Source organism: Temnothorax nylanderi, unplaced genomic scaffold (assembly GCF_030848795.1).
Source record: "Temnothorax nylanderi isolate EJ_2023f unplaced genomic scaffold, tnyl_v1.0 TNYL_tig0132_pilon, whole genome shotgun sequence".
Lineage (NCBI taxonomy): Eukaryota > Metazoa > Arthropoda > Insecta > Hymenoptera > Formicidae > Temnothorax > Temnothorax nylanderi.
In genome coordinates this window covers 453,079-472,180 of record NW_027249194.1, presented here as the reverse complement: position 1 = coordinate 472,180, position 19,102 = coordinate 453,079, and the positions used below count along the sequence as shown (strand labels likewise).

The 19,102-nt window shown below is 32.6% G+C and overlaps 1 protein-coding gene across 2 annotated transcripts; it reads left to right on the top strand.

Moving 5' to 3' along the window:
* Positions 1 to 1,085: 1,085 nt before the first annotated feature.
* Pvr (PDGF- and VEGF-receptor related) lies at positions 1,086 to 18,414 on the top strand. 2 transcript variants are annotated; one of them, XM_071713935.1, is made up of 22 exons: positions 1,086 to 1,391; positions 7,283 to 7,416; positions 7,895 to 8,078; positions 8,197 to 8,321; positions 8,827 to 8,971; positions 9,160 to 9,299; positions 9,729 to 9,903; positions 10,155 to 10,278; positions 10,502 to 10,674; positions 10,796 to 10,962; positions 11,061 to 11,217; positions 11,631 to 11,786; positions 12,161 to 12,331; positions 12,624 to 12,766; positions 12,855 to 13,035; positions 13,108 to 13,208; positions 13,339 to 13,489; positions 13,592 to 13,816; positions 13,989 to 14,157; positions 15,156 to 15,405; positions 15,632 to 16,069; positions 16,512 to 18,414. In XM_071713935.1, the coding sequence occupies exons 1-22, from the start codon at positions 1,328 to 1,330 to the stop codon at positions 17,184 to 17,186; spliced, it is 4,248 nt and encodes a 1,415-aa protein (XP_071570036.1). In that variant the 5' UTR covers positions 1,086 to 1,327; the 3' UTR covers positions 17,187 to 18,414. The 2 variants fall into 2 exon arrangements, with proteins under 2 accessions (XP_071570036.1, XP_071570035.1); XM_071713934.1 differs by having other exon boundaries at positions 15,123 to 15,405.
* Positions 18,415 to 19,102: the final 688 nt, after the last annotated feature.

Below are 19,102 nucleotides of genomic sequence, written 5' to 3'. Positions count from 1 at the left end.
TATCGTGAAAATTCTTACAAAGTACATTAAAATAGCGTTTTTAGTCGATAGACTTGTAAAATATACCGAAAAACTCCCCTTTTGTTTGGGTAATCAATAAATAACCCATATATGTCGAATTGAATTGTGCCTAATTAAGGATGAAAACAAGCCGTTTGACAGCTGCCAAATTGAAATAAATATTTTAACACTACGGCAATTATTTTAAATATAAAAACATTACACTAATTGTAAAACGAAAGATGACGCTGTACATTGCAAGAATAATTTATAGCTTTTTAACATCATTTCTCACGCCTTTTATAGTTTACAATTTTGCCAAGAGTGACGCTGTATGTGTATGTACTGTCGACGCGGACTTGGCATTCGAGCCAGCAGGAGCTTTAATTATACAATAACTGCGTAAAAAAAGTTTCATGAATACTTTGTATCTTCGGCAAATGAGATGTCTGCCATATAAAAATATTATTTACTTATTTATTTATTTCGATATTTCCAAGTAAATGCGATTTTGAATACTTGATATGAGTTGTATAAGTTAAGAAATGGAAATAATGCAAATAAGGTTTAACACTTAAAAAAATATATATGTATAATATAAATATATATAAGATATTAATTTGAAACTAATATCTAATTATATATTTATTATATATTAATTACATGTTCATTGATCTTTTCGTTACTTCGTTTACTTCGGTAAATGTAACATATAATTAATATCTATATGTATTATTAATATTTGTGAGACATATCATAGAACGGAATTTTATTTCTGACTTTATTCAAACATGACAGTTCGCTCTTAACAGAGTTTCGAAAACAATTCATATTATCACGTAATCGTATCTATAAGTTTCCCCAGTATACGATACGTGTGAGTTCTTTTCAGAATCGTAGCAATATCTGCAGTGTAGTTTATGATAAAGACGAAACGATTGCCGGCCGGTGCGATTAGGAATCATCACAGTTCGAGGTGCCTCTGATAGCGAGCAGCAGAAGTCGAATGATGTCGAGAGATGACGTCGTCTCCGTCCCCCGATCTCCGATAAACTCGAACGGGAACTTAGCCGGGTGGGGCCTATTCGTTGAGTGCGGTCGAGTGTTGAGTCGCGCCTCGCGCCTGCGGCGAGCATTAGTATGAGTATGAAAGTCTCCGAAGTAGGGAGTAACTGGGCCCGGCGCGCGAAGAGAGACTCCGGAACCTGTTCTTCGAGACGCATACCATACGCGTCCAATCTGTTCGTGTTGCATCAGTGTACAAAATTCAATTGCTGCATCGATGTGCAAAAATGTGAGAAGCCGGTAACGTAAAGTGTGCGAGAAAATGAAAATGTTGCCGCACCGCGCACGACTTCGCATACCGGTGCTCATCTTAGCGCTCTGTCAAGGTAATTAATGCGACACACACCTGACCTGACGCTCATCAACTGTGTGCAAGGAGATCCTTCACTGAAGCGTAACGTATAGTCACGTGGCCCACCATTGAGTCACATTTATCGGTGTCGCGGTCGGATTTTGCTCGACGTATACGACGTAGAAGCATATTCAGCGAATACCGATCGGTTGATTAAAACATCGTCCCAGCAGCGTCATTTCTTAAATTGTCCAAAGAACGTCGAACCTCGATTAACGAATGCTCGGCGACAGCTCTCGGTACACGTCATGCTGCCCGTGATTGGAGAATATATTGAATGAAATAAGTTCTATATTTTCTTTATTCTGAGAAATAATAACTTCCGCAAAGGTACCAAATGTAAAATTCTACTAATTATTTTGTCCTTCTTTTAATTACGATTTCAGATAAGGAAGAAAATTTAATATGCAATTAGAAGGCACTTAAACACAAAATTCCATAGTTATCATCTTGTAACTACTTATAGCCTTACAGCAAGGACATCAAAATTGTCAAAATTCACTTTGTCAGTTTTCATTTAGCTTCATCTCCCTCTCTCTCTCTCTCTCTCTATATATATATATATATATATATATATATATATATTTATTTTTTTTTTTTTTTTTGTTTATATAATAATCAAGATATATTTCGCAACTTGATGAAAATATTTTGCAGTACTTTCTCAGCGCTTGTTGCTACGCTTGAACATGATTAAAACATTTAATGGAACCGCTTTTATAGATAATCGTGTGAGCCGATCCGAATCAATAGAGGGATCGATAGAGTAGGTACAATATCGAGAGGCATACGTAGAATGAATGCCACATGACTCATGTTTTGACTCGAAGAACACAGTGAATCTCTCTCACCTATATTATACTGATAAAACACTTGTCAGAGGAAGGAGACTAGGTATTAGGTACATATGTTGGTAGAAAAATGATAAGCTTTCAACAAGATCAGGGCTTGTGATATAGAAACGTGTCAATGAATATTATAAACCGTGTAACAATGGTTCCTTATTAGCTTAACTATCTAGAAATTTTTAAGGATATTAGGCAGTACACTTTGCAATTTTATTATAGTTGTCCAATATACCTACATTATCGTGCCATAAATTCAGTCCCGTAAGAAAAATGAATTTATTCTATAACTGAAGGCAACAAGTGAATATTTTTAATGATTATAATTATTTTTATTTTGTTATTGGTCAATTCAATAAAACGAATTGACTAATAACATGCTGCCTTCTATTTTAATTATGAAATAAATTCGTTAGTCTCAAGAACAGAGAATTTATGGCATAATTGTTAATTAATTAAACATATATGAGCGAAAACACGTCAAGCGGGACACCTTCGAAAGATGATGTTTGAAATACTGGATAATAATTTTTTAATACGTTCTATACTTCCAAATAAAAGCGCTGTATTTTTTTTAGATTTTTAAAAACGGTATTTTCAAAGTTATTGAAGATCAAAAATAGCACCAAATCGCTGAAAATTGGACAAACACTCATTAAAATATCAATATCTCCGGTTTTATGCTACTTACAGACTTCGATGAGCTCATTTTGAAGCTCTCGAACGTCGCTTCAATTTCGTGTAATTGAATTTTAACAAGAAAAATTTTGGTTAATTGTTATAACAATTAAATTTTTAAAGGTGATTTTTCATAACTTACCACCACTGTAACATGTTGAAAAAAATATGAGTTTGTTTGTTAGTTAATTCTCTACAAAACTGGTAAGTTTCAGAATGGAGAACGAATAGACACTATTCGAAAAAAAAAAAAACAAGTAACCACGCTGCTGTCCTGGCGCGCTTATAAAACTTGCGTGCAGGAAAGGAATTGTGTTCGGGATTAAACAGGGTAATTCAACAACACCTCGACAAGTATTTGAGAAAACCAAATAAGTATTTTATTTAGAAACATCAACATCGACGTGGAATTTTTCACCAACGAGCAATATCGAGCTGAAACTATCAAACTGCAAGCTCGTTTTGATCAGGCCAAGCCCGTGCGTGTGACACTCACGTTGCATTCTTTTTTACCAAGATCAAAAAGTGAACTGATTGTAAAACCGATTCTCGGCAGGAACGCAAGAGCAGGTTGCTGTAGTTTCTAAATAAAATACTTATTTGGTTTTCTCAAATACTTGTCGAAGTGTTGTTGAATTACCCTGTTCAATCCCGAACACAATTCCTTTCCCGCACGCAAGTTTTATGAGCGCGCCAGGACAGCAGCGTGGTTACTTGTTTTTTTTTTTCGAATAGTGTCCATTTGTTCTCCATTCTGAAACTTACCAGTTTTGTAGAGAATTAACTAACGAACAAACTCGTATTTTTTTCAACATTTTACAGTGGTGGTAAGTTATGAAAAATCACCTTTGAAAATTTAACTGTTTATAACAATTAACCAAAATTTTTCTTGTTAAAATTAAATTACGCGAAATTGAAGCGACGTTCGAGAGCTTCAAAATGAGCCCATGCCGAAGTCTGTAAGTAGCATAAAACCAGAGATATTGATATTTTAATGAGAGTGTTTGTCCAATTTTCAGCGATTTGGTGCAATTTTCGATCTTTAATAACTTTGAAAATACTGGTTTTAAAAATCTAAAAAAAATTGACGTTTGTTTTTTGGTTGCATAAAACGTGTAGAAAATTCAGTGACAAAATCGGAGTCATGACCCAAAATTTTGTATTTATTTTGTCCCGCTTGACGTGTTTTTGCTCATATATTAATTAAGTCATGCAAGGCAATAAATAAATAAATAAAAAGGTTTATATGTAATAATATTTAATGTTATAAATCATATTAGTATATTTAGTACAGGTTTTTTCTTTGCAATTTTTTAACTTATTCTTTAATATCTAACTTCTTCTTAACACATGGAACGCCAAATGATCATGGTTTTTCTGACCTGTCATCACGGACACAAAGTAGAGTTCCTATAATAAGAGTTAGGACACCGTTATAGCTTTGTCTCACTCCCACTAACTTCTATTATAGAAACTCTAACGCAAAGTATCCATCCGTGGATATTTTCATTGCTTTTGGATAGCTTCGGCACGCGCGTGATTTGTACTTATTTTACTTACCATTCATTCAGTTGGTCCAATAAGCATATAATATTAGTATTAGTGGTTGCATCCGGCGGTACAGCATTATAATGGATAAATTTATCCAAAAACGAAATGTAAAAGAATAATAAAACATCGTAATTATATAGATAAATAAAAACTAAATATATTTATTTAATTTTGTATTGTTTTTGAAAAACAAGAGAAAGACAGATTGAGATATTGTACTTTTCACATATTATGTTCATTTTTTAACATTTTGTCTGACATACCATGCTGACCATATTATATTAAATTTTTGTAACAAATATCACATCTTTTTCTAGTTAAGTTAGAAGCTTTCTTCCATTTTTCGACTTCTTTCAGTAAACGACGAATTTACTTCGATATAGAGCCTGTCTTTGTTCTCTTCTATAGGCAAAATTCTCTATGAGACTTGATACCCAGCATCGGTGATCATTTCCAGAAATATATTATATTTCTTTTTTCAGATAAAAATAATTCAGATAAAAACAGATAAAACACAACAAAATAACGAGAGAACAAATATTAGTCACGGTGAAAATTGAAAAAAATCCTATTTATTTGTTTTATTGTGTTGTATGCTCAATGAATTAAAAAGGGAGCCGAATTGTTTGGCTAAAACCAAAGTATTAAATCTGTATTAAGATTTTTATTGAAATGAGCACACGGCTTTCTCCGCGGACGGTACGTTTCATTTTGAATCTTTCAAAGTATCGTATATTCTATAAGAGATAGAAAAAAGCATAAAATAAATTATATATAATTCGATTAGTAAAATTATATTTTCAATCAGCCTTTTTTGATTCAATTATCGCAATAATTAATCGTTGCCGAATTATATCAGCAAATTGAGATAACGCAACTGATATTTTCGATCAAATAAAGATATTTCATATGATATTTCATAATGTATTTACTTTCACATATTTCTCACAGTCGATTATTTCTCAGCGGTATATCATTGATGAAATTTTATTGAACTTGGTTAGGTAACTTGGTTCATGCGGCGTTCTAATAAATGACAATAATTTTTATTAGGTCTAGTAATATGATCAATTAATGCAACCAAGGTCTACTCGTAATGTAGCACCTAAAATGCTCCGTAAAGCTCACAAGAAATGATGGCGAGAGTAAAGTCATCCCTGAGATACGTACAACATATACAAAAGAAACATCGATGATATATTAACTACATTTGAAACGAGAGTAACGCTTGGTTGCATTAGCCATTTCATTTGTGCGATACATGTTCTGATCATGTCGCGATCGCTTTTTATTTCGTTCTCTTGTAATAAAACTTGATATCTTCTTGAATTTTTTTGGTAGCATTTTTAACTACTTTTGAAAGAGTCATATTTTAAATAATAAAAATATAATAATTTTAATATTTTTATTATTTAATTTCAGATTTTTATAAAATACCACACACACATTGCAAAAGTTTTACAGAAATTATTATTACCATATTTTTCTATATAACACATTACACAAAGATATAAAAAAATCACAGTTTCGCTGTAGTTTACTATAGTTGAAAGATAACACTAAATATACAATAGCTAACTGACAATGAGAATATTTTTCTCAGTCTCTTGCTTAATGAATGGCCACTTCATTTTACATTACTTCTTAAAATACATTCATAAATAAGTAAGATTCATCTAATCTAAACAATACTTTCACATTTATAATGCTTTAATTATAAAAAAAACTAATTTTGATGATAATCACATTCAAGTGATTATTTTTAATTAGTGAAATGTAGTATAGGTACATATCTAAATATAAATGAAATATATTATATAAGATACCCAAAGTAAATTAGAAAAAATATCTGTGCATTTTTTCTGAAAATATTATATTTTAAGGTTACATTCAATGTAAAAAAAATTTTATAATTTAATTAGCAAATATTTTTAATTTTTGGTTAAAAAATTAAATTCGAACATCAAATTCTTTCAAAATTGATCAATAATTCTTTTTGTCACAATTTTTATTTTGTTTCGTTATGTTTCGCAACATATTATCATCTTTAAATACGATTTTGTGTTCTGATAATACGAAAATATTTTCAGTGATGTGGTAGTCTTTTCCATGCTATTTACAAGATTCGTATCATATTTACGTACATGACTGTGCAAAGATTAGCATATATACTTGACGTCATAAACTCACGTGCTCACGTCATATGCAACTCTCTTTACTATATGCGAATTAGTTAGGAACTATGTATTTGCCTCCGTGTATTCGCTCGCATTATTATGTTTCTTATGGCTTCTACAACAAACGCACTGGCTGATAATACGGGTACATTATCAAGAGAGGAAAAAAGGACTTCCTTTCTAGAGCCACGGTCGCATTTGCGCAGAAACAGACTGACGGCACGTGCGTCCTTTCATACAGAAGAGAGTAACGAGGAGAGCCTATCTGGCTTTATCTAAGCCAATCATCCGCAGGACATTGCGGCTAACGTGATGACGTTTCTTTCGAAACTGTTAACCATATTCCCGTCTTTTGCGTGGCAATAATTTCTATCATATTTTGATAGAAATGCGTTTCGCATTATTATATAAATGTAAAAATAACTCTTATTAATGGGCGATAGCACAAGATTCGACAATAAAATTTTGGAATAAAGAATATTTCTCTATTAGGATTGTAAGAAAAATTACTAATTATATCTAACAAATTTTGACAGTCCACTGAAAGGCACAGATCGTGCTTGAATATGCACGAATTAATTGATAATTTTGTTTTTTTTTTGTTTTTTTTTTAGTATCAGCAAGTAACAAACCAAGTATCTACCCGAACCAAGAGGAAATTGTAATAAACGAAGGAGAACCTTTAGAGATTACATGCATTAGCTTCGCACCAATTAAATTTGTTTATCCCGACGCTTTTGGAGAATCGGTATGCACTATAAATTTTATTATAGGCTAAGTTTTGACATTGCTTATTTATTGCTTGATTAGAATATATTTTACGTTATACATTTCAGATATTCGAATGTCTTTTATTCTCACATAAAAATTGTATAAGTTATTCCTAGCAAAATTAGATAATTTTAATTCAGGTAATTGTAAATTGTTTATAAATATTTTGCTTCTGTAGCTATATATACATATACATATTATATATATATGTATACATCTTTATTGTATAATTATTTTCTAAATAGTTTAGTAAGAAAGATATGGATATTCCTCCTTTTACAAGTAAAACTGTGAAATGCATTTTTTGAAAAGAAATATTAGAATTGTTAAATAAGCACTTGTTTATCTATAAGAATAAAAAGTTGTATTAGAAATTATAATATTCCTATTTTAAATTCCTATGTAAAAATTAAAGTTTTGGCATGTATATCAAACTTGTTATTATATTCCGACAGGTTAATACTTCAAATCCAAAAACAAGCGAGACTGAAGATAATGGCCTTTACCATTATGTTTTCCAAAGGCCAAACACCGTTTTCGGTGATACAGGCCGGTACGGTTGCGCCGATCACAATGTTGAAATCATTACAAATTCCTACGACGATCCCGAGATAAGCTGGTTGTACGTTTATGTGAAATGTAAGATCAAATCGCGCGTTTCTCATTAATATGCAAATCAATAAGGAAAAACATTTGTATCTGCAGTTTGCTGCAGAATGTCGTATTTGCATTTTCGCAATGCATTCATTTGTTACAGCCAATACGAATTTATTCGTCGAAGCGGATACTTACGCTCATCTGAGTGCAGTTGCTGGCGGCAGCATTGTAATACCATGCAGACCTACATCGCCAGATCTAGTACCCATCTTGTCTGACAATAACGTGAGTATTGACAGCAAACTAGTAGCGGGTAATTTGCAATTTCCAAGTAAAACTAAATAAAATTATATTCAACTTTAAATGACTCACATTCAGTTTCCATTTCAAAAGCTTGAAAACGTTTGATGTTAAGGAATAAATATGCGCTCTATATATGCTTAGATTTATAGAACATGCGCGATTACGACATACCACTAATATTGTAAGCGACATACCGAACTTTTTTATTTACACATTTCGTTAGCTTTCAGTACAAGAGTTTTAATCCTTAATAATATTATATATGTTTGAACCGCGTGGTTTAAGAATGGGTAACGTAGCAAATTAAAAAGGCTGTTAAAAAGCATATTCAAGTTGCTATTCAAGTTTTTTATTTCTAATATTATAAACAAGATTATAAACTAATGTTTAATATAATCATAAATATAATTAAAAGTAGCTGTTGATTTTATCAACTTGATATTCATTATAAAACGTTTCTAAAATCTCTCAACGTTTTCACGTGCAGGAAGAAGAATTGAAGGAGGCGTCATTTGATCCGAGAATTGGTTTTACGATTAGGAACCTGCTGGTGAAAGATAGCAATTGGTACAAGTGCTCGATAGAGAAGGACGGCGAAGAGCACGCGGTCAATTACGTGTTGTCCGTGCACCGTAAGTGCGGTCTCGCCCGCTCGAGACCGTTAATTCAGTCTCACATGTACATACATGGTATACCTATATGACCGTCGATAGCGCCACATCACAGTCGTGATCGTTCGAATTTCAACGCTAAAACAATATCGAGGCAATATCGAGGCAGATCATACCATTTAATAAGAATGATTAAATTATTTGCGCAGTAAAACGAACCTTACCCGAACCAAAAATTCAAGACGACAGCCTGCTACACGTTACACGCGGACAAGATCTCTATGTAAATTGTACCGTTGAAGTGGAAATATCCATGAGATACGTATTCAATTGGCACACACCGCAGCAGGTAAATACACTATTTTCTTGTAGTAAATAACACACGGAATTAGATCAAGAACTTTAATTAAGAGCGTGTCTTAATCCTCAATTGGTAAAACATGGATAAAATCGATGCAATTATAACGATGAAAAAGTCTACTTTCCTCAAATCCTGATTTTTTTAATCTTTTTTAATCATTACTCCGGGACATAATGTTAATTATTTTTATTATCTCTAAGATATACGAGAAAAAAATTGATGTCTCTAATTATTTATTGTTAGTCTTGATTCGAGAATTAGAACGCAAAGTTCTAATTCTGAGCATCTAAGATTCCCTGCCTGAGAATTGAAAACGCACAGCTTAACGCGACATACAAGTTTCCTGTATTCCTTCTTTTCGATTGCAATATTTATCGCTCGCATGCACATATACACGTGACCTTGTTTTATTTGTAGAATAGCAGTAGAATAAGCACTCAGCAATTCAGAAAACAGCTCAACGGAAATTATGTCTTAGTTACGTGTCAGTTGACGATACTTAATGTAACGGACGAAGACGCGGGGGAATATGAGTGCGTCATTAGGTCGATTCATGACACCAAGAAGATAACAAAAAATATCACGATACACGGTTAGTTTATCCATTAACTTGGATACATACGATCAAAGAATGTGCAAAAGAATGTGTATATTTATGGCATATATGTCTCAATTGAATATATGTAATAAATTTTAATCGACTGATTAATGTATACGAGTATTGTAAAATCCAAGTATACATAATGGTATTAAAAGAAAGTCATACAATGCGCAATGTAATATCAGTACAAATTGTGCGTAGGTATAATATTTTATACGCAAAACGAATCGATATATTTTCAGATCCTCAAATGAAATATATTAATCTTACACCTCAAAACACCGATAAATATTATCAAGCGGAAAGCGGTAGCTACGTTCAATGGGTTGTCTATGTCGATGGCTATCCGAAACCCCATTTACAATGGTAAAGTTTATTATAACATTTATTAAAACCTTTTTTTTCCAAGTCGGACAGTTTAATTAACATAGTAACATGTCATTCGCGTGTATAATACGAATAAAGTAATAAATCACATTTAATCATTTGCGATGTTTTCTCGTATTATATCCGTTACCCCGTAATAAATGTTAAATGTACACATGTATATTTAATGTTATACATCTATTTCATTTACTATACTATACAGGTTCAAGCCGAATGGCGAAGAAATTATAGAGGGCCCAAAGTATTTCATCAACACAAGCGCAACAGCTACTTTGAAAATAAACACGTTAAGCGTAATGGACTCGGGAAATTACACCCTTGAAGCAAAAAATGATTTTATGATGGAAAAATTGAATTTTACATTGGATGTTATAGGTATCGAAATGATTTTCTAATATTAAATTTAAAAAAACTGCGGTAAATACACTAAAACAATAATAGGGTATACAACTATTTATTTACAACTATCGTCGTATAACATTACCGTTGATTTCAGCTAAGCCGGTTGCCTTATTGACCCATATTGACTCTTACTATCCGCCTAACGAAAGTACAGAATTTCATTGCGAAGTAATATCTAATCCACCTCCAAATATAACATGGAGTTTTCTGAGGTGTCCTATTTATCCATCGCTTGACAATTCGACAACTGTGTATCTGACGGTAAACGCAATTTCATGTCAACTTGAAATTCCATTAGACACACAAGTCTCTCTATACTTGTACTCGTACTTTGTGTAACGAGAAAATGAATTTTATAGGACGCGACGCAATCCGCAGCTTACAGCTCTAGTTACAGATTCGAATCAACGGTAAAAATGCCTATCGATGTATCGGGGAAAATAACGTGTAAGGCCTGTAACGTCGTTGATTCTGTAATCTCCTGTGATTCCGTGACCGACAACATTCTTGTTTCCGGTAAGAATACTCTCTTTTGCGTGTCTCGTTATATTATAAACTTGTGTAATTACATGCGGTCATCTTGCATATCTTTCGATATATTCCAATCAAGTATCAAATAAAAAATTAAATTAAATCTTGAAAATAAAAACATGTGCTCATTCTAATTATACAGAATTGATTCACGTTATTCTGCAATTTTATACATTTAATTCATTTCTCCGATGCCATTGCAAAGTGTTAATTTATTTGTTTCTATTTCTGTCACAAAATCTGCATCATGGCCGCATAACCCTCATCTTATTAAACGCAAAATAGATAAAAATTCAGGTTATACTTGTTTGAAAAAATTTTCAATTATTTAAATAAAAATTCTTTTAAATCATCACGTCAGAAATCGATAATAATTCTTCTCATCTTTTTTTGTTCAGATGGAGTAGGCGCTTTTGGCATTATTAGGCCAAACGAGTCTGTGACGATAGGCGATGATGTAGAATTGACGTGTGCCGCTTCCATTTATAATTATACAAACGAATTTACATGGACCACACTGGTAAACCAAACTGAAAGGCCACTTGCGGAATCGGGTAATTATTTTAAACAGAGAATAAAAGTACATAAAAAAGAAACAATTATATATAGTTTACAATAGTGGAGATAATTCCTACGTTTTTGGTGAGGGGGGCAAAATTATGAAAAAACTTGTTTTAAAAAAAAATACAAAATGAAAATACATTATTACGCATAATACAATTGTTGTAATTATATATTTCATTATCCTTCGCGAGTCGTAATATTTTATTTTAGTTTTAAATTATTGCACTCTGAAACATTTTGATATAAAATTTTCTTCTTTATCGTCATTTCTACCGCGTCACGCAGTATAGTGGGTGAAATACTAGAAATATTAATAAACGGATGATTTAATGTAAATATTTATTCTAATTTTTGTTATTTTCAGAAAGATTACAGATTACGCGGCATAAAACCCCATTTACCTATCGATCAACGTTGAAGCTTAATACGGTCCAAGAGTCAGATGCCCAAGATTATTTCTGTACCGGAAAAATCATGAATCGCGAGGCCTTAGAGCCTCTTTCCGACTACGCAAATTACAAATTAGATGTTCACGGTATAATCAGTTTATTTAAATAATTTAACAGTATTTTAATTCATAAGTAATTTTTTTAGGGAAAAGGATTATTACGAAAAAGTTGTATCTAAAATTTAATAAATTTTGAATGTTTTAAATTTATATTATACATAAATATGGAAATATATATGTACATATACCTTTCGTGCGCGCAAAGTTTATTTATTATAAAAGTGTATCTACTATTCTTAATGAAAAAATTAGTTGTTAATCAAGTTTATACCGTGTGATAAAATGCCCAAACTTTAATCTTTTATTCAATATTATATAGATCCGGTGCTACCGTTTTTTGTCAAAACTAATATGAATGAAACTAAAATAACAACTATCGATGTGATTGCCGAAGGTCACAAGACGGTGATATTGCAATGTTTTGCAGAAGGAATGCCGAAACCAATAGTTACCTGGTACAAGGTGACATGTGCATTTATAATTATTTTTGTGTTTAATAAAATTGAAAGCGATGCATATATATATATTTTTTTTATTTAACATCTTTCAGGACAATGTGTTGCTGAAGGAAAATGATCAGTATTCTTTTAAATATTATAAATATTACAATTATCAACAACTTAATATAAACTATTTGAAGCAACATGATAGCGGAAAATATTCGTGCCGGGCTATTAATCGATTGGGCACAAACGAGACTTACCAGCAGATAACGGTAAAAAATGCAAAATGTAAGTTTTATAAGCAAATATTATATTTATAAAATAATATTAAGCAGATTAAAAACTGAAAAGTTTTTGCAGGGCACAAACTTGACATAATATTAGCTACTTCAATAGCTATTATGGGTCTCATCCTGGTGATTTTAGCCATCTTTTTCACGATTAAGGTTCGTCGTGAAAAGGTAAATCATATATTCCATAATTATTATAATTTGTATTACGTATATAAAATACAATTCAGTATTACGTTGTAAGAAAATATTTTATGAAGAATGTAATTGGATTAAATTAAAATTGTGAATCGTCATACAGAAAATGAGAAAAGAATTGATGGAAGCGGGTCTTATGCACTTTGAAGAAGGTGCTTTAGAATGTTTAAATCCAGATTTGACGGTTGACGATCAAGCGGAACTACTCCCTTACGATAAGAAGTGGGAATTTCCAAGGGAACGATTGAAACTCGGTAAGCGCGATTATGCTTTGTATATAACATAAAAAATTATCAAGCAATTTGGCATCCACGATTTAATATACGCTAGTCTCATTTCGACTAATTATTTTTTAGGAAAACAATTGGGCAGTGGTGAGTTTGGAGTGGTAATGAAAGCGGAAGCGCAAGGGATATGCGAAAACGAAACTGTCACTACCGTTGCCGTGAAGATGGTTCGTCGAACCACTAATCCAACTTACGTACGTGCACTTGCGAGTGAATTGAAAATTATGGTGCACCTTGGCAAGCATCTAAACGTCGTCAATCTTCTTGGCGCTTGCACTAAAAATATTTCCAAACGTATGTATTGCTGAAAAACTAAAGACTATTATAACACGATTAGGCGATTAAATGCTCTATTACGTGTCTCACTTTAAAGAAAACTACATGTCTCGTGAACATTTGAACAAAGATGGAACGGTTAAAGTTAAGTAGTTACATTAAGCGTTAGTAATTAAAATTGTTACATCAGGCGAACTGCTGGTGATTGTCGAATATTGCCGCTTTGGAAATTTGCATAATTATCTTTTACGACATAGAAACGATTTTATTAATCAAATCGATCCCAAGACTGGAAAACTCGATCTTACTATCGGTATGGATATACTAATGAGAACTGTTAGCGTCAGCAGTAATAACAGGTTTGTCTACCAGTCATATTCCAACAGTCCATTATCGCTAACTGTCACACTTGTTCTATTTTATTATCAAGTACTGTACTATAATATTTGGAAAATATTTCCGACTGCATTTTCTAAACTGGCTGCATCTTAAAAATCTTACGCTTTTATAAAATGCAATACATATATGTAGGGGGAAATGGTGTAATTGCGAATACCTGAGGGAAAGTAAAAATAAATAAACATGGAAACATTTTTATTTAATGCCCCCAAACGGGCATTTTTAGTAAAACTAGAAAAAATTTTTTCAACTATTGAACAGTCACATTTGAAAGTTATTTGTAGATGCATTCTTTAGTAGATCTTCTATTCCAACTAAATAATTCATTATAGAGACAATTCAAAAGCCTAAAAGAGATTAACATGATTTATGTAAACAGACAAAAATTACATCAAATTGATCGAAATAATAATTTAATTTATACCTTGAATAGCGTACGCGTTCTCTCGCTTTGAACTTTGAGGCAATATTAAACATTACAGGAAGGCTATACATAGAGAACGCGGGAGATGTGCGGGGCTGAGAGAGACGGAAATGACTAAAATGGCGTTCGAGATTACCCCATTCTCCCCTACATAAAGAATTTCTTACAGTCCTTACATCCAACTATCCAACTATAATCCAACTATCCAACTATAATTAAAGAGTTAATGCTCTTATGTTCTTTATTTTTAGTTGAATGTATTTTTAACAAAATAAATTTCTATACTAACGCGCAAAAAATCTCCCATTAGTCGTTTAATCTAGAGCAAAAGAAATTTCAGGAACTCTTGATTAATCATATCTGTATTTATTAAGTGTACGCTGCTAAATAAAAATGTACTAACAATAAAAGTAAAGCATGCACATATACGCACAAACTGATACGCATGCAAAGGGTTGCGGTTTAACAAGGTTCTTCTTTTCTCTTCTGCCCATACAACAGGATAAAATATGCGGCATTGTCCTTTTCTCGCAGTCTTAGTGCGAATTCAGATACCGATGTGGCGGTGCATTATTGTCCGGGAACGAATTCGGACTCTCCAGAGATTAATTTCTCGCCAGACGGGGGGGGTTGCGTCAGCAGTAGTAATTCATCTCAACCAGGATGGAGATCAAATTACACCGGTGACTATAAAGATCAAAATCTCAAACCGATCTGCACTCAAGATTTATTGTCTTGGGCATTTCAAGTAGCACGTGGAATGGAATATCTGAGTCGACGAAAGGCAAGTCTTAATTGACACAGATAAATGCGAAAGAAATTGCAAAAGAAATCATAACTTAATAAAATATCAAACTTTGATATTTTAATCTCGATATGATTGATGAACAAACCTGCTTTTAAACTGGGTTCAAATATATTCGTATTTTTAATAATATCTCACGATATTTTGCGCGCATCAGATGTATCTTTCATGATAATATGTATATGTACATATTTCTATACAACAGGTATTGCACGGTGATCTGGCAGCGAGAAATATCTTGCTTGCCGAGGACAACATAGTGAAAATTTGCGATTTCGGCTTAGCAAAGACTATGTATAAAGATGGCAATTACAAGAAAAAAGGTGATGGTCCGGTGCCCATAAAATGGATGGCCATCGAATCGATCAGAGATCGAGTTTTCTCGACGCAATCCGACATATGGAGTTTTGGCATAGTGCTTTGGGAATTTTTCACGCTGGCTGAGACGCCGTATCCCGGCATGGAGGCAGAGAAACAGTATCAAAAATTGATCGAGGGCTACAGAATGGAACAGCCGGATTATGCTATTCGCCAAGTATATGACATAATGTTACAATGCTGGAAAGCCAAACCGACGCTACGTCCAAGCTTTACGGATCTTGTGGAGAGCATTGGAAATTTATTGGAAGAAAGTGTGAGATTGGTAAGTTGTTTTTTTTTTTCATCTTCGTCTTGTAACGATAACATTAAGCTGTGACACGAGCGAGAGAGAATGGGGAGCACGATATACATATAAATTAGTTTTTCAACAGTCAAGTATAAATAACGGCAAAAGTGATTTTCAACACTTAAGAATTAAGTAATCAAATATTTAAATTATAAACGATAATCAGTGATTTTGATTGTCGGGTCCTTGGAAATTTAATTCAAGAAGAAAATATATACCGTCTGAAATTGTACGTGAAATTTTTGAGAATGATATACATATATCTCTTATAGTATATTAATATAATTATATATTACTACATGTAATATAAATACACATGTATACTTACATGTATACAATTGTATATGTATAGATTAATATATTCGCTTCAAAAAGAAGACACAGCATATAACAAAAGCATTTTTTATCGCTGTTCCAGCATTACATCAGCCTAAACACACCGTATATGGACATGAACACGATGAATCTGGAGAGCGGAAAAAACGATTATCTGACGATGATGTCCGCGCCGGATCACGCGGTTCTATCGTCACCGAATCACGATTATGTCAACTCCCCGTTCTCAAAAGGCGCACCGGCGGATTCGTCATACTTATGCATGAGCCCCGGCACGAGTCCGACAGACGAGTCCGGGATATTTAGTCCTAGACCGCATCAAGAGCACTCGCACTTTGAGTTTCCATCGCCCGTGTCGGATTCCGAGGACGCGGTCGAGCAGTCTCCAATGCTGAAGCACGAGCAAGATCCCTACCTGAAGCCGATCAATGTCCACGAACGAAGAGCAGAGTTCGCGCGGCAGAGGCAAGCGATGAAGAATCAAACGGTCGATAGACCGATCGATCGAGATTCCGGTTATTGCAACGCACCGCGGAATCTTCACCTGATAGATCTAAACGACACCGATGAGAACGACGCGCAAACGGACACGACGGACTCGAGAAAGAAAGATTACGCACCGTCTATTATCAGCACGCAGGACAATTACGTGAACATGCCCAAACAGAAGAATGATCTAAGAAAGAGTATGCCGGACAGCTTTAGTAATCCCAGTTACGTGATGATCGGTAACCGCGAGACGGACCAGAGAGCTTAGTCCGCTTGGAGATGGCGCGTTCCTATGAATACCGAATTATTTTAAGAGTAAAGTTCAATGCAGTTTAGTAATTTATTCGTTAACTTACACCGCAGTGATCTGACGACTTTTTACTCTATTATAGTTGTAATTGCATCCACGTCATAATAATATGCGGTATAATATCGAATTTAGTATTTCGCGATACATCTCTCAATCAACCATACCGTGGCGATTAATAGCGTATCGAGAATGCATCAATAAGTAGAAGCAAAGAGAATATTTTTTTATTATATATATATATATCGCAGTGCGGGAGAATGATATAGTATATTCGTGCATAATACGCAAATATTTTTATTTTATTTATTCTTCTCGTAACAATTTACCAGCTTTTAGTTTACAAAATTGTTTACATGCTTCCCCGTTTATGGAGATGATTTTTTTTACCAACGAGTATGAAGAAAGTGCCATTTCCTAACTTTAAGAATTAACATTCGGGTATCGTGACGCATTTTATATGGAAAATGCAAGAATTTGAAGCGAATAGTTTATCAAACTAATAATTCTTTGAGATATTATTTTCAAGTAAATAATTTATATATTTGATCAAGTATAAATCTATGCGTTATTATTAATCTATTTGCTTATACGGAACATATTGCGCACATTTATTTGTCATCTAAGATTTGCAATCTAGATACTTAATTAGTGTGATATTATAGAGTACCGTCATTTGTAATATTACAATAATGTCTCTCATCACGTACAACGATATGCTTCGAGATATATACTTAAACAAAATAGATAGATATCTATACGATATAAGATAAGAAAAAATGCGTTATGGATTTTTTATTTGATTACTAATATGTTTTGTTCTCGTCATAACTTACTTAAAGTTTTATACACGGTTATTAATTTCTTATTTTTTACCTCTTTATTTTATCACAAAGACATAGTCATGACATAATATACTTTTATTAATTTTTTATAAAATATATAAACTGTGCTTTATAAAATTAATATTATACGTAATATCAAATTATATGCTCTTTTTATAAATAAATGTGCGCGCGCGCGCGCATGTGTGAGTGTGTGTAACAATAAGAGATATGTAAAGATCTCGTCACAATTTGTACTTAATATTCATAGTATTTGTACAATTTTGTTTATCAGAACTGAATCATTTTAAGTTGAAAACAAGTTTTCATACAAGTGAAATACATAGCATATAAAATACATAATATTTTAGTGTTTTATTTTTATAAAAAATAGGATATAATAATTACATCTAAAAAACAAAAGTCGTGTATAAGTAAGTCTCTAATATATTTATACAACATGCCCATCGTAATGTTCTACCATTTTTAAGACACTTGTGACATAAAAAAAAGTAAATGTAAGAAAAACATTTCTGTTTCATGCTAGCTACAACTTGTGGTCTAAACTAAAGGAAACTAAACAACTTTTTTTTTCATAAAAAATTCAAGATTACTTTTAATTTTTTAAATAGCACCACACGATTTTTTTCATATTATTATAGAGGACAGTTTATTTAACTATTTACATATCATAATTAACACTTGTCGTATACTTGTGTAACTTTGTATGGAAAGGAAAAACTTCCTTCCTTCCTTCCTCCGTTTGCAAAAGATTAACCAAGAGAGCTGATAAAATTATTTCGCAGGATATTGTGGTTAATCAAAGATTAAGTTTCTTTAAGCTTCTCTGGCATACTAAGATAATAAATCTTATACATTCCAGCAAAAGTTACAATTTCTATTCTTTTTAAAGAAACAGTTCATCTATAATAGACAATTACTTTTATGAATTGTTATTATTTCATTCCATGGCCATTTTGGCTATTTAATAGAATAGCTCTCAATTAAAGAAAAATATAAAGAAAAGAATATATGATTAAACATTCTAAGAAA